Genomic DNA, 14,962 nt, shown 5'->3' with positions numbered 1-14,962 from the left:
GGCATACCAAAATGTTGTGTTGAGCTGAATCTCTCAACCAAAGGTGCCCATCTTTTTTCGAATACTTTTGAAACTGAGAAGTGGTGATAGCGATTGTATATAACCATCCTGGTTGGTCATATTTTCAATGGGGGTTGTGGAACTGCTTGTCCGTTTAAGAGGCACTGCCTAGATGAATTTTAGTAACCACCGAGATTCTCGCACTATTTTGTTTCACTCAACCCCCCCCCCCCCCCCCCCCCCCCCCCCCCCCCCCCCCCCCCCCCCCCCCCCCATAAATTGCTTTTAAACATTTTCGTGCAGCGGCTCAGCAAACGCAATTTTGCTTCCAGAGCAGCAGTGAGACATGTCCGGTCTAAAACATTCTAGATCTAAAACTTTATTGCTTGAACATAACATTCATAGGCTTCCAGCTTCAGCAGCAAGGCTTTCGAAGTTTCTACAAAGGTGGCTTCCTCCTCGACCGAAGACAGTGGAGAAACATCAAGGCAAACTGGCCGCAGGATGCAGTTTGTAGATTGCCCGTCATATGGTCTCTTGCCCAGGAAGCTTCCGCACTTGTGGACACCTCGACATGCCTGCCGTCAACAGCTTAGAAGTACTTCAGGAGATCGGGCTCTATGTCCTGGAATAACAAAAAAAAAAGCAGTTTCACTCAGACGACACGCATAAATCATACAGAAGGTAAATGCACAGCCTAGAAGCAATCTTCATTTGATTTTTCACTCTCGAACTTGTGCTGAGTAAATTGCATTAATAGTTCAGAGCAACTTTTCTGTTCACTGTTATATTTCACTATCTGCTAACGTTGCTCTTTGTTATAGCAGCGTGTGAAACTTGCAATAGTTTCCAAATAGTATTCATTATTCAATTCGCACTGTCACTATTCGAAACCTCTTAAACATTAAGAAATTTTGAAATTCCTGTTCATCTCAACTTGCGGCCAAACATCAAGAGATTTCCAAACAGCAGTAACACAAGTTAGGTTGCCCACCCCTCACATAACTATGGTAGGACTGGAAAAAAAAAAAAAGGAAGGCTTAATATAAAAATGTGCCAGCCTGTGTTTCTTCACATAACTGGCTGTCGGCACGCGGTAAAAGCGTCGCATAACTGGCCGCCAGCATGCGGTAAAAGCCTGCGAACGATAATGTTAGGCCTTGCATAAAATCAGTGTGCTGATAGCCACTCAGAGAACCTATGGCAGGGATCGGAAAACTAAGTGCAACACCATGCAGCACGTCATTGCATTGCGCCAGGCAGTCAACTGGTCGTGAACCTGATTGGCAACGATCTTCTTAGTCTAGAACACTAGGACAAGAGACACTGCAACCGCTATGACAGTTTTCTGTTTTCATTAACTAGAATCTAAAAACTGCTTGCTTATTTTGGGTCACAGAGGCCTAAGAAGTGTACGAGTATGACAAAAACTCGCAGCATGGTTACGACTGTGCAAGGAGATTCAGCGATAGCTGTTTAGGTGTTTAGTTTTGGGTATACAGTCCTGGCGTACTGGTGTAGCAGTCACGTGATGCACCCCTGCACTGTCAGGTGGCTGTTCCGAGCAGAACCACTCGTAGGCTTATGCGACTCAGGTTGACTGACGCACCCACGTGTTATGCCGACGAGAACGCCAAGGACGAGCGCTAAACAGCTATCGCTGTAACACATCGACCTCGAAGCCAACCAGAGCTACCATACCGCATACGATGTGGCCCGCAAACTGGGGCCATCTAAAGCGTAGTTTTGCTTTCGCGCCTTTGGTTTGCGACGGTGTTTGTGTCCATCATGGGGCTTGAAGTCCGGTGATATCGCACATGTTGTAGCTTATGTCCGTTTCGCGAGCCAGCTTGCTGTGTTTTGCCAGCAGTGCCCAAGCCTTGCCCCTCCAATAATCACCACTTTACCCCTTCAGTAAGGAGATAGTATCTGCAGATACATTCATGCTAGCATTCAGCAGGCTTCTTTGTCATATAAGTATAAAGTCAAACTATGACATTACAGTTTTTCCACTCAATGCAATTGTTATCCAAAGTATTTTTCGCATTGTATTGCAAGCAAAATTTGTTTGCAATTCAATGCAAAATAATACTTTTGCAGAATAATGCAGGATGAAACAAGATTTGTTTCCAACATGTTTCTTTTATTAGTGTTTAATGAAAAAGCACTTGCCTTTAGTTTGAACTGGCTGTACTGGCATTCAAAATCACTTGAAAATATTCGATTTGACTGCAACTAATTTTTATTATTCATATTCGCTTCGCAACCAAAAAATTTGTTTGCACACCTCTACTTTGTTGTTTTTATGCTTCGTAGCTTGTCGAAGTGGAGCTCTTGTGCACGGCAACAAGGCAAAAAGCAGCATGCCATTGTGTATACAAGAAACAGCCTATCCATGAAGATGAGCCTATTCACACCATTCACTGGCTTTATGCCCAGGCACACGCAGGACAAGAATATAAAAAAAATATTGGGCCTCACCGCAGGGTCAGTGGTGGGTGCATAACGGTGAACGGGCTGCCCATTCTTGTCAACAAGGAACTTCGTGAAGTTCCATTTGATGGCACTGAACAGAACAGCATGAAAGAAAAAATAAAGCTATAGAAGCAGCTGGAGGCCAGGCTCTGTTTTTACAATACCAGATGACAACAGGAGATAGGGATGCACTGGGGTAAAGCAGCAATTTGTTAATGGTTCATGATGGAAAGAATGTTAGTGCACTAAAAGAACAGACAACCACGTGTCCTGTGCATGTCCCATCTTTAATGTGGTTGTCTTTTTAGTGCAGTGACATTTTCAGACATGAGATATGGATGCCACAAGCTTACAGGTGCATACTTGCACCAGGAATGCACTAGTGCAGAATAACTACGTTCATGGCCAGTTATTCAGTGTGATGATTGCACTCACTCCGTTAGGAACCCAGACTGCTTGTGCTTAAGGTACTTCCACAAGGGGTGCGCCTTGTCTCCATTGACGTCCACCTTGCTGAACATGTCGAACTGCACGTTGTACTTCTTCACAAACTCTTTTATCGCTGCCTCATCTCCGGGCTCCTAAAAATTGCAAAAAAAAAAAACATTGCAAGTGCAGTGAAAACGCTTTGAAGCTAGTTAGCAATGTTCCTTATATCTGTGCACACAGATGTCAGGTGCTGCAGTGCGATACAGTATCGCTGCCACTCGTACTATCTGGAACACCTCATAGTGCACCCTTTTCGTCATAGTGGAAGGGGGCGTGTTTGGCTACAATGCTTCTTACAGGGCGCCCTTTTTATTGCTCCTACCGCTCTGCTGCTTCTTATCTAGTATTTATTCCTTATGTGATCTTTCCTTCCCATAACTTACGGCATCATTCAGCCTTGTCTGTGCCGTATCTTACTTTTCAGCCGCAGGATAGTTCAGGCATCCCCTTTTCAGTGGGGCATAAGGTGCCCACGGTCACCTTTTCCGTTATATTTTTTTATAAAGGAACCATCACCCCTCCTCTGTTTCATTTTATTTTTTTTCCGTGGGGCATATGGTGCCCACGGTCATCTTTTCGATTATATTTTTTATAAAGGAACCATCACCACTCCTCTGTTTTGGTTCTTTGATGACAATTTTATTTTAGATGATAGCATTCTAATACACCACCAAACACAGATTTCTTCTGTCAGTTTTGGGTTCATTAAAGCCATCAGCTGAACTTGTGTTGGCTAGAAGAGAAACACAGTTGTGCTTAAATTTTTTTCACTTCCACTGAATTCACGCAACTTCATTTCCAAGAATATGAGCATTAGTATCAGGCACCATGACAAGCCATGGCTTCAAAGCATAAAAAGCTTCGCACTTTTTCGGAACTGCTGCCCTTCAATGGGTGGGGCACGTGTAGTGACAGTAAAGGGTTGAAGACTGACTACAAGCCTTACTCTTGCATGAGCGCTTGCCTTTTCCAGTGTATGGAAATTTTTATGGTTTCCTTGCATCTGGCTTCTAGGAAAACTAATACATCAAGACTACAAACAAACAGCCTTCACTTTATAAAATATAGAATCGCACCTCTGGCTTAAAACTGTTGCAATTACGCTTGCTGTATATTAGAAAAAAAAAAAAAACTCAATCTTGGTACGACATATTAAAGGAGGGCCAAGCAGCCTGAGCGGGTTTTCTCCACTGGTACATACCTGACCCCCGAACTGATTGCAGGGAAAGGCGAGAATGCGAAGACCCTTAGACTCGGCGTACTTCTCATGTAGTTCGACGAGTTGCGTGTAGTTCTTGTTGGTCTTGCCTCACTTGGACGCAACATTGACGATGAGCGCCACGTGACCTCTGCACATTAACAGAAGTGCAAACAAATGCATGTACCTTTTCCTCGGAATAAAACGAAAAAGCACAGATAGTGAAAGACACCTTTATTGGCTATAAGTGGTAACATAAAGGATACCTTAGCTGCACTTTGGTGCCATAGTGCAAGACGCCTTTAATAGTTACACGGATACTTTAGCTGCACTTTGGCTCCGTAATGGCACCTAGACAGATAAAAGCTTACTGAATTTGGTATTAGGGTTTTCAGTGGCATAAATATAAAACAGTTATGCACGCACTTAACGATTCTTCGTGCATACATAACTACAGAGGTATTGGAAATGTCCCGAAATGTAGGCTGACGTGACTAGAATTTTGTAAGGCGGCTCTACTAGAAAAATTGGGTAGGGCAAACGGGAGAAATATGCATTGGGCTACCGCTGGTTCCAAGAGGTAGCAAAATAAGAGAAATGAACAGGAAACGCTAGAGAGTTAAGGAAGAAATTTGCATTGGGCTACCGCTGGTTCCAAGAGGTAGCAAAATAAGAGAAATGAACAGGAAACGCTAGAGAGTTACGGAAGAAATTTGCATTGGTCTACCGCTGGTTCCAAGAGGTAGCAAAATAAGAGAAATGAACAGGAAACGCTAGAGAGTTACGGAAGAAATTTGCATTGGGCTACCGCTGGTTCCAAGAGGTAGCAAAATAAGAGAAATGAACAGGAAACGCTAGAGAGTTATGGAAGAAATTTGCATTGGTCTACCGCTGGTTCCAAGAGGTAGCAAAATAAGAGAAATGAACAGGAAACGCTAGAGAGTTACGGAAGAAATTTGCATTGGGCTACCGCTGGTTCCAAGAGGTAGCAAAATAAGAGAAATGAACAGGAAACGCTAGAGAGTTATGGAAGAAATTTGCATTGGGCTACCGCTGGTTCCAAGAGGTAGCAAAATAAGAGAAATGAACAGGAAACGCTAGAGAGTTACGGAAGAAATTTGCATTGGGCTACCGCTGGTTCCAAGAGGTAGCAAAATAAGAGAGAAATGAACAGGAGACGCTAGAGAGTTCTTTAAAGATGCGACGAGGCGGTGTAGCGAGCCAACTTTGATAAGGCCGCGTCGAAACGTGCTTCGGTTGCAAGTACCCACTTGTATTTGTCGAGAGATACTTCGTTGCCGTCGATGTCGACGGCGGAGAACTCGTAGATAGACGACGCGCCCTTCCAGTTGTCGTTCGCCGATGCCTGCGAACGCACAGCAAGGGCGAACGTTCGAATTCATGGAAAATGAAAGTACGTACAAAGAAGCAGTTCGAGCGGCAACAGAAAACTCACCATGATTTTGCGGGCTGGTACAGCGGTTCCAAGTCTGCAAGTGAATAACGAAGTACTGAGCGACAAATCGTTACCGGCCTCGTTCACCAAGCAACGGCGTCAACACAAGTGCATGCTTAAAGGAGGGAGGCGTACGGGGGCGGGGCTAGGATACAAGTCGATACTCGCAGCAACGACCGTTTTCGACCGGCACGAACCGTCTATCTACCGTTCCGGCTAACCGCTTCGCTGCTCGCAGATGATTAAAGAACTCAATGGAAAGTTGGGACTCGTACATGCGTGTTTTCGATCGCTGCTCATGCGGAATTAGGCAGTAAAAACAAAAAAACAGGGAGCGTAGTTGTAAACGTTCTACATAACAGGGCCAGTCCAAGCGTATTTTAGTTAGGCAGTAAAAACAGTCACTGCGGGAGCGCAGGTGTAAAAGTTCCACATAACAGCTCCAGTCCAACTGACCTTGGTGCGCAGACGATGCGAGGAAAAACGGCGAAACACAGAGCGGAAATCATCACAGCAATCTTTCTGTGGGATAACAAAGAACCGGGCAGGTACTGTTCGCTTTTAAATTGCGACCAACAAGACGAACCACCTATTTAACGGTGGGTTTCTGACGTGATAAGGACAAATCATTGCCGCAGTGGGTTACAACGCTTACCTGTTTTTCCACACACAGCCTCCTGCGCACACACGGTAGTTCCGACCGAGTGCACTGCAACCGTCCCCGCTGAAAATGAGCCTCTACTTGAGCGGGAGGGTGGGGAGGGTGAGCAAGTGAGGAGGGTGCGAAAACGAAAAGCGGAAAAGGTCACGTGACCTCTACCGAAACTGGTTTCAGTTTCGATTTCAGTTGTGTGAGGGGTGACTTGAGTCGTGGGTAGCGTCGTTTCGTGATGTCTGCCACAAACACATGATTAAATTTTCAGAATTGTATCAAAGAGGAAAATACGTTTTATTATGCATGTCACTTTCGCAAAACGAAGCGTGTTCATACCTTGGATCAGATGGTTAATTTTTTTACCGAGCAGTGACCGGGATTCCGTGCAAGTTACGCAAGGCGTAAATGAACGTTAGCGGATCTTTCCCGAACTGTTACCTTACATTTATTGTGTCTACTGAATGAACACTGACGCAACTAACCGGCACTGCTGTCAGTGGGGCATTTAGGGACAACTCATGGAGGGTGCGATTGAGAGGGAAGGTACCGTACAATATGCATTTTATTGAACTTTCTTCGCCGGAAAAAAACACGAGGGTTTATAGTTTTTGGGACATTCAGTGCTGTATATAAGAACGAAAGGAGCACACATATGCGATCGTACAAGTGATGCGGTGGAAATTAAACCATGGCAAATACATTCACTTTCTCAAGGGTCTGTGCACACTTATGAAACAAAGAAGTTGTGTATTGATAGAAATGAAAGCTTCGTTGGCTAAAACTCGAAGTATAAATAACGAATTGTTGACTGCTGGTTGCAATGGCGGAGCAGTCTTCACTCCATCCAGGCGTAGAAGAGCGCGACAGCTGCAGGCGCTACGCAGGATCCGAGGAGACCCACGAAAGACAGGCGCCCGAACGTGGACGGACCGGCTGTGCCGAACAGGAGTCGAATGCTGTCCAAATGTATGAAATAGCGGTTGAAATTTTGCACCACCGTCGCCCTGCGTGAGAAAGTAGCGGAGTGTCAGGAGAGACCTTTGCCGCGCATTGTCTTTGTTCCTTCCCAGGTAGCACCGAAACATTGCAAAAATGTCACCGTTTGGAAGTCCAGCTTTCTCGGGCGAAGATTTCGAAAATTGGCGCCCGTGCGCTGTGCGATGTCAGTGCACGTTGAAGATACCCAGGTGGTCGAAATTATTCCGGAGCCCTCCACTACGGCACCTGTCTTCATTTGCTCTTTCACTCCCTCCTTTATCCCTCCCTTACGGGGCAGCTCAGGTGTCCAACGATATATGAGACAGATACTGCGCCATTTACTTTCCCCCAAAACCAGTTATTATTATTATTATTATTATTATTATTATTATTATTATTATTATTATTATTATTATTATTATTATTATTATTATTATTATTATTATTATTATTTAAGGGTGCTATTCGGCGAAGCTTTAAAAAGGCGCTGTTTCAGCCGAAGCCAATTGCGCGGCGTGCACACCGAGCCGTATACCTGAAGAAGACCTGGACGAGGTTCTTGGGGTCGGGTTCCGGTCTCCAGTGCACCACCACTTCCTTCTTGGTCTTGTTGTCTCCGTGGGAGATGGCACTCTGCACGCATTCGGATTGGATCTCACTGGCACTGCGAGTAGCATCTATACGAATCTTTTAATGACACGTATATACTCGAAGGAAATGGCTTTGCTCTAGATTCCCAGCTGTGCGATAATGTCTTAAGCCACACTGTTCATCCTAATAACAATCCACTCTATATATATATATTCGCATACAACTCGAGAACGAAGGGGCTTTTTCCCGGTCAAAGGACCCTCTTCCAGCTAATGGCGTCGGCCGGTTCTCATGACCCTGCTAGCCTGACAGTGCAGGGAGGGGACCATCCCGACTATGGAGGGGGGGATTATCCCCGACAGTGGATGGAGGGGACAGTCCCCGTTCATCTGCCACTCCCTGCATTGTCACGATAGAAGAATGGGCCGACGCCATTGGCTGGGAAAAGCCGCTTCTTTTCTCGAGTTGCTATGGCCATATGATCTAGTTGGGCATGGGGTCGAGTGGGCGCATTCATGGGATGGGCCTGGTGCGATAAAGGTGCTGTATTTAAAAGCCTGGGTCCCGTATTTTTCAACAAGCTCTAAATAAATCTTTTGGGTACCTGCCATTTTCTTGTGCGACGTCAACCTGTCGATAAGAACGAGCTCCCTTCCTTCGCTCAAACGTTCAGCACTATCACAAAAGTCATGTGATCAGCGCTTCTGTATATATTGAACATCATCGCAGCCCCGCCGCGGTGGCTCAGTGGTTAGGGCGCTCGACTACTGATCCGGAGTTCCCGGGTTCGAACCCGACCGCGGCGGCTGCGTTTTTATGGAGGAAAAACGCTAAGGCGCCCGTGTGCTGTGCGATGCCAGTGCACGTTAAAGATCCCCAGGTGGTCGAAATTATTCCGGAGCCCTCCACTACGGCACCTCTCTCTTCCTTTCTTCTTTGACTCCCTCCTTTACCCTTCCCTTACGGCGCGATTCAGGTGTCCTTCGATATATGAGACAGATACTGCGCCATTTCCTTTCCCCCCAAAACCAATTATTATTATTATCATCGCAATAACCCTTAACACCGCTCAATGACGCCTGTTGGGTGCCGGGGTGCCGCCCCCGAGATAGACCGTCAGAGGCATAGGCAGACTGACGGGGCGGAGCAGCAGCTTGCATGCGGTGCAAGTCTTCACGGAAGTAAAGGCAGCAGCGAGCATCAAATCACCATGGCGGGGATAAAGCCTCCGCAGCCATTTGATTTCCACAACGCCGCAGACTGGCCCTCTTGGATCGGGGAAATCGAGGACTACAGCTTCGCATCCGGTCGCCGCGAGGAAAACCGAAAAAATTCAAGTAAGAACCCTTCTTTACACGATGGGCCGGAAGGCAAAGGAAGTTCTTCGGCCGCTAGCTGTCAAATACGAAGACCTGAAGTCTTTCAAGGTCGTAAAGTCAAAGTTTGAAGCCTATTTCGTGCACACGAAGAATATTGTTTATGAGCGCGCCCGCTTTAATCGATATCGTCAACAGCCGGGGAAACTGCAGACTAGTTTGCAACCGAGCTCCACAAGTTAGCAGAACGATGCGACTTCGGTAGCATGAAGAATAGTTTAATTAGGAATCGCTTTGTAGTTGGCCTTCTGGACGAAGCACTGTCAGAAGAGCTTCAAATGGATCCCAAGCTAACATTGGCCAACGCACCGGCGAAAGGCAGAACAATCGAAACGGTAAAGTGGCAGCAAGCAGACTTGAAAGGGCGTGGAGGTACGAGTCTCATGACGATGATGATGAAGGTACGAGTGCTGAAGCATACATGGCAGCATACGTGGCAAGGAAACAGAAGAGAGAAGGGGATGCTAAAACTGTGCGTCGTAAGAAGCACGCTTCTGCAAAAAGTTGCACGTATTGCGCTAGCTAAACGCACCCACGAACTACTAGTTGCCCAGCAAAGCGGCAAGAATTCTTTTACAGCTAGAATTTGAGGCATTCCAAAAGGCTCGATCGTCGTATTAAAAACCGAGAAAGAAAACTCGACGGGGTAACGGAACCTGATAACGAAGGCCAATTACTAGGCACAGTGACACCGCAACAAAACAGGGCGTCCACGCATTTCGTGACTTCACAGATAGATGGCCATGAAGTGAAAATGAAAGCTGATACTGGACCAGAAGTCACGGTTGCAGGGGAAACTTTCCCAGGAATACCGCATTACCTAGATAAAGCAGAAAATCTGAGAGGACCAAGTGATGCAAGCATTTGCACAAGAACATTTGACAAGAACCAGCATTCTGCAAGATGAAGGAAACGATCAGCTCGGACGGGTGCCTCGCCAGGTACCACCCCGTTTACGTGACAATAGCCTCAGCAGATGCTTCGTCATATGGTCTTGGTGCTGTACTAATGCAGGTCCCACCATCCGGGGAATGAGATCGCTGAGAAAGACGGAACAAAAATACTCATAAATAGAGGAGGAGGCATTAGCGCTGACGTAGGCAGCTGAACGTTTCGACGAGTTCTTTAAGAGGTATGAAATTTTTGTTCTAAGCAGAGCACAGGCCTCTACTTCCGTTACTCGGACGTGATCCTCTGGACGCCATGCCGCCGCGCATTCAAATATTCAGAATGCGTTTGATGAGGTACTACTTTACACTAACGCACGTTCCAGACAAAAACATTACGACAGCATACACCTTATCAAGAGTACGACCGAACGCAGCTAACTATACTATATAGGTGACCTGACGGAGTCTTACTTATCTGTTTTCGTCGATGGAATCGTTCAGGGCCTACATGCAGCAGAAAGCATGCTTAATGCCATACGTGCCGAGCTACGATAGGACGACGAGTGCTTGTCATTGCTGGAAGCCTGCCACCATCGGTGGTCAAGGCAACAAAGGCTACCTGAAGTTTGCAACGAATTGTTGCTAAAAGATGCTTGCATCATAATTCCGTGAAGCCCCGGGAAAGAAATCATCGAATGAATACACGGACTCCAAGGTATCGTTCGCTGCAGGGCACAAGAAAAATAATCTGTTTGGTGGCCGGGGCTCAGCAAAGAGTTCGCGAAAGCTGGAACTCATTGCCGCGTATGTGCGGCCGAACGTGTTCATTTCGCGGAACCGATGATTCCCTCGGGAACGACAGAACTGCCCTGGCAATAAGTCGGCGTTGACTTGTTTGAGATAAAGCGCGCCGTGTATCTCGTTGTCTTGGATTATCATTCCGGATATCCGGAGCTGGCCTTACTTGCGCTCATCAACCATCTGAAGACCATCTTCGCCAGGCACGGCGGCATCCCAAACACTGTGGTATCAGATAACGGGCCGCAGTTTTCTCGTTTGCCGTCAAGAAGTTTTCAAATGTGCACGGGTTCAAGCACGTCACAATTAACTAGTGCTCGCTTCCCGCAAGCCAATGGCGGAGCTGAACGCACGGTGAGAACGCTAAAGCTACTTTTGAAGAAAGCAGAGGACCCCTACGTACGCTTCCTTGCTGAACTGCCGGAACTCGCCAGGTCCCACAGGTTACAGTCCAGCACATCTTTTGATGAGCCGTCGATTGCGCTCAAGAATACTTTGCGTTCAATATAGGCTAGAGCCTACTGTCATTAGTTCTTCCTGGCAGAAAACAGACGAGGTGTGGAGGAACAGGCAGAAAAAGTACTTTGACAAGTGTCTTGCCCGATCTTTGCCCAGACTTTGTGCAGGAAATCTGGTATGGCTGATATACAAGGGCTCTTCCGGAACTGTCCTACGACTGTCCCAATCACCACGGTCCTATACAGGGTTGGCACAGACAACGATGCAGTTCATCCGGAACAGACGCCACCTCTTCGTACTGCCAGAGACGGGAGACGACGATATTTCATCATCGGCGATTCAACGGTATCATCACCCAGATGGGATTGATGCAACGCCGAAGAAGCCTCAGGTTCCCGCGTCGCCAGCCAAGTTTCCAGTCAAGTATGCCGATGTACAGCCGCCGTCAGATGGTGGCCAACAAGCCAGTGAAGCTACCGGACCACAGAGCCGCATGCTACGGTCTCATGAGGACGCCGAAACGACTTGGAATCAATGATTAACTGAGTTGTGTTGTAGAGTTCCTATGAATGTACTTAGCTTGAAAAAAAAAGGAAAGATGTGACGTCAGCCTGTCGATAAGAACGAGCATGCTTCTTTTGCTTAGACATTCAGCACTATCACAAAAGTCTTGTGATCAGCGCTTCTGGATATACTGAACATCATCGCAATAAACGCGGCCAGTCCCTTAACACCGCGCAATGATGCGTGGAGTAACGGCGTGGACGATATGGCGTTTTCCTCCGCTATTACATATAGGCGACACACGCTAGTGCATGACCGGTGATGAGCGCTAATACTGATCACAGTACGAGTGGCTCCGTCACACAAGCAATGAAGATGTGATGCTTACGCGTTTATTAAGAGTAGATGTGAGATGGTTGTGCCACTGTTAACGCGTGTTTGCGTGTGTGGCTTTGAGGAAAGGAAAGGCCCAGTAACTACCGTACTCAATCAAGGTCACTCAGGGTCTTTCATAGTGGACGCCTGTATCGGGCGTTGAGGGACAATGAATATGTTTTGGGGAAAAACGGTGCAGCAACTGTCACTTCTCGGTGGACAACTGAACGTGGTGCCATAGTGGAGGTCTCCGGAATAATTTCTACTACATGGGTGGCTTTAAAGTGCAGTGACATCGCACAGCACACGACCGCCTTGTGCCGTGTGATGTCGTTGTATGAATGGGGTGATAGAAGATAGCAAGTGTGGTCGTAGTGCAGGGTCCGGTTTAATTTTGACCACGTGTGGCTCCTTAATGTGCGCTGACATCCCACAGCCTACCGGCGCTTTAATGTTTGCACTTCGCGTCCCTCGAAATGCGGCCAACACTGCTTGTAGTCATTCCCGCGACCTCGTGTGGTGTTGTTAATGGCCATGCAGCTACCAGAGATATCGCGGCAATTAAGTACACAGGCACGTAGCCAGAAATTTTTTTTCGGAAGGGGCCCGACGCAGTTGTATAGGGCGAAGCCCGGGGGAGGGGGGTGGTGAGCGCGATTTGAAGAGGGGGGAGGGGGGCGGCCCGCCATAGTTCTCTGACTATAGCTCTCTGAAAATTAGAAGTTAAAAATATCTCCGTTGTTTTGCTCGGCGTACGTTAATGGCAGCCAACGGATGACTCTTTAGTCGGATACAACTCAAGAACGGAGCGGCTTTTCTCCGTCAGAGGACTCTCCTTCCGGCCAATGGCGTCGGCAGATTCTCAAGAGCCTGCTAACGTGACAATGCAGGGAGTAGCAGATGAAAGGGGATAGTCCCTTCCCTGAATTTGCACGCGGCTCCCTGCATTGTCACGCTAGCAGGCTCTGGAGAATCTGCCGACGCCATTGGCTGGAAGGGGGTCGTTCGTTTTACGAGGGAAAGCCGCTTCGTTCCTGAGTTGTATCCGACTATAGTAGCAGGCACCCAGTAAAGTGGGCATGGGAAGAGCCCCTGTAAGCATAAGTATACCCTGTCCTGCCCGTCGCAGTCGAGGTACAGCGAGTCCTGGAACTGCGTGTCCTTCTCGAAGATTCCGCGGAAGTAGATGAAACTGCTGCCCCTGACCGCCATGGATCGGATGAGGAAGCCGCGGAAGGTGACGTTGCTGCTTGTGGTCAGGAGCTGGACCGTGACTCTGCGTTCCCGGATGCCCCGGTCGACCACCAGCTGCAGATCAGCAGCGCGCGTCCATGCAGACGTGAGCCGGCTGATCCGACAGCGGCGACGTACAGTGGAGCAGAATGCGCATGCGCGACTAGAACGGCTGCGTCTCCTTAGCTTGGGGGTTCTTCGCGGGCACATGCTCTTAGCGGAGAACACGCTTTCGCTAGCAGCAGAGCATTGGACAGGCGTACACTCTGGACACAAATACCCCCTATATGGGAGTAAGAAAAGGAGTAAGCAGTCCTCTACAGCACCCCCCCCCCCCCCTTAATAAAAGAGAGTGCGCTAGAGAACAGCTTACTCCCTTTTTAGTCCTTTCATGTTTAGAGTGTATATCCTTTGATTACACATTAAGAACGCTCGGACTGCATACTCTGCAATGAGTGTGCTCCACTTCATGCTAGAGCACCAACTATAAAGCGAGCAAACCAGTTCATCCGCCATGTTCGGCACACATTTTTAATGCATGAAATGCGTTATGCCGTTGCATTTTTGCTTTCCCGTGTCCGTTTGTTCGCAAGTGTAGATCATATATCCTCAAACAGGAATCCCTCCGAAGAGGAGGTACAGGGTCGGCAACTCTTAAGGGGAACACGCGAGCTCGTGGCTGCGCTCTTCGGAGCACCAGTGCGAGCATCCGTCTTTGCCGCGCATCGAAGTGGCACGTGACACGAACCACCCCCTCCAGGTTCCTCTGCACCTGCGTCACTTTGCTGCGTTGCGCAGCTGAGTCGGACTCACTGGCGCTCTGAACCGCACAGCCACGCGCTCGCGCGTTCACCTTAAGAGTAGCCGACCCTGCACCATCTGCATAAAGCAATACTAATCTTCCCAGGACGTATCACTGGTCGCATCGACACCGTTGCGATTAAAGTCGATTAATATGATCCCTCTATGATTGTTTATGACTACGCTTGGGTGGATGCCATTGAGTGATTACTCTCTTGTTATGATTGAATTGAATTCAATTTATTTCTCCAGAACAACTGGAAGGATTTCCAGGCAAAAAGCTGCTTTTGCAACATGACTGGGCCCGGAAAACCTTTACATAGCAGTGGCTTCGACATACCAGCTGATGGAAATGAACAAAAGAAAGATACAGCAAAGGAGAATAAATATACACACTATCAAATACAAACAATGAATACACTTTTACATGCAATTGTATGGTTAAAACTGCAACTTCTAGGCTCATCTAGTGCAAAAATAATACGTAATTAAGAAATGCACATGTATTAGAATCTCAAAGACGCACTTAATGTTCACTTGTAAACATTTTGAACCCATATACACACATGAAAAGCAGAATGCACACATCAAATTGTATGAAATAATCAAAATATTAGAGAAATGCACAAAATTGTCTCTGCACATCTAAACTGGAAAGAGTAAATTAGAGTACGGTCTCCTCTA

General features: G+C 47.3%; 2 protein-coding genes across 3 annotated transcripts; both read right to left on the bottom strand.

The window, feature by feature from the left end:
• Nucleotides 1-363: 363 nt before the first annotated feature.
• On the bottom strand, nt 364-6,393 carry Gtpx (phospholipid hydroperoxide glutathione peroxidase Gtpx). Of its 2 annotated transcripts, XM_077644535.1 has the most exons (8): nt 6,274-6,349; nt 6,075-6,140; nt 5,619-5,652; nt 5,434-5,528; nt 4,166-4,313; nt 2,911-3,056; nt 2,482-2,566; nt 364-625 (listed from the first exon to the last, which is right to left on the bottom strand). In XM_077644535.1, the coding sequence occupies exons 2-8, from the start codon at nt 6,125-6,127 to the stop codon at nt 593-595; spliced, it is 594 nt and encodes a 197-aa protein (XP_077500661.1). In that variant the 5' UTR covers nt 6,128-6,140; nt 6,274-6,349; the 3' UTR covers nt 364-592. The 2 variants fall into 2 exon arrangements, with proteins under 2 accessions (XP_077500661.1, XP_077500663.1); XM_077644537.1 differs by lacking the exon at nt 6,075-6,140 and having other exon boundaries at nt 6,274-6,393.
• Nucleotides 6,394-6,902: 509 nt separating this feature from the next.
• On the bottom strand, nt 6,903-13,709 carry LOC144111101 (uncharacterized). The gene is made up of 3 exons (XM_077644240.1): nt 13,355-13,709; nt 7,787-7,884; nt 6,903-7,277 (listed from the first exon to the last, which is right to left on the bottom strand). The coding sequence occupies exons 1-3, from the start codon at nt 13,685-13,687 to the stop codon at nt 7,109-7,111; spliced, it is 600 nt and encodes a 199-aa protein (XP_077500366.1). The 5' UTR covers nt 13,688-13,709; the 3' UTR covers nt 6,903-7,108.
• Between the last annotated feature and the right edge of the window lie 1,253 nt (nt 13,710-14,962).

This window comes from Amblyomma americanum, chromosome 11 (genome assembly GCF_052857255.1).
Source record: "Amblyomma americanum isolate KBUSLIRL-KWMA chromosome 11, ASM5285725v1, whole genome shotgun sequence".
Taxonomy (NCBI): Eukaryota; Metazoa; Arthropoda; class Arachnida; order Ixodida; family Ixodidae; genus Amblyomma; species Amblyomma americanum.
The sequence above is the reverse complement of the archived record's forward strand: the minus strand, read 5'-3'. Positions and strand labels throughout refer to the sequence as shown.

Excerpts from the sequence above, each read along its gene's own strand:
- LOC144111101 (XM_077644240.1), bottom strand. The coding sequence starts at position 13,687 with ATGTGCCCGCGAAGAACCCCCAAGCTAAGGAGACGCAGCCGTTCTAGT. Across the intron at positions 7,885-13,354 it reads ACTGCGACGGGCAGGACAGG|AGTGCCATCTCCCACGGAGA; the intron begins GTATACTTATGC and ends GAATGCGTGCAG. Across the intron at positions 7,278-7,786 it reads CTCGTCCAGGTCTTCTTCAG|GGCGACGGTGGTGCAAAATT; the intron begins GTATACGGCTCG and ends TTTCTCACGCAG.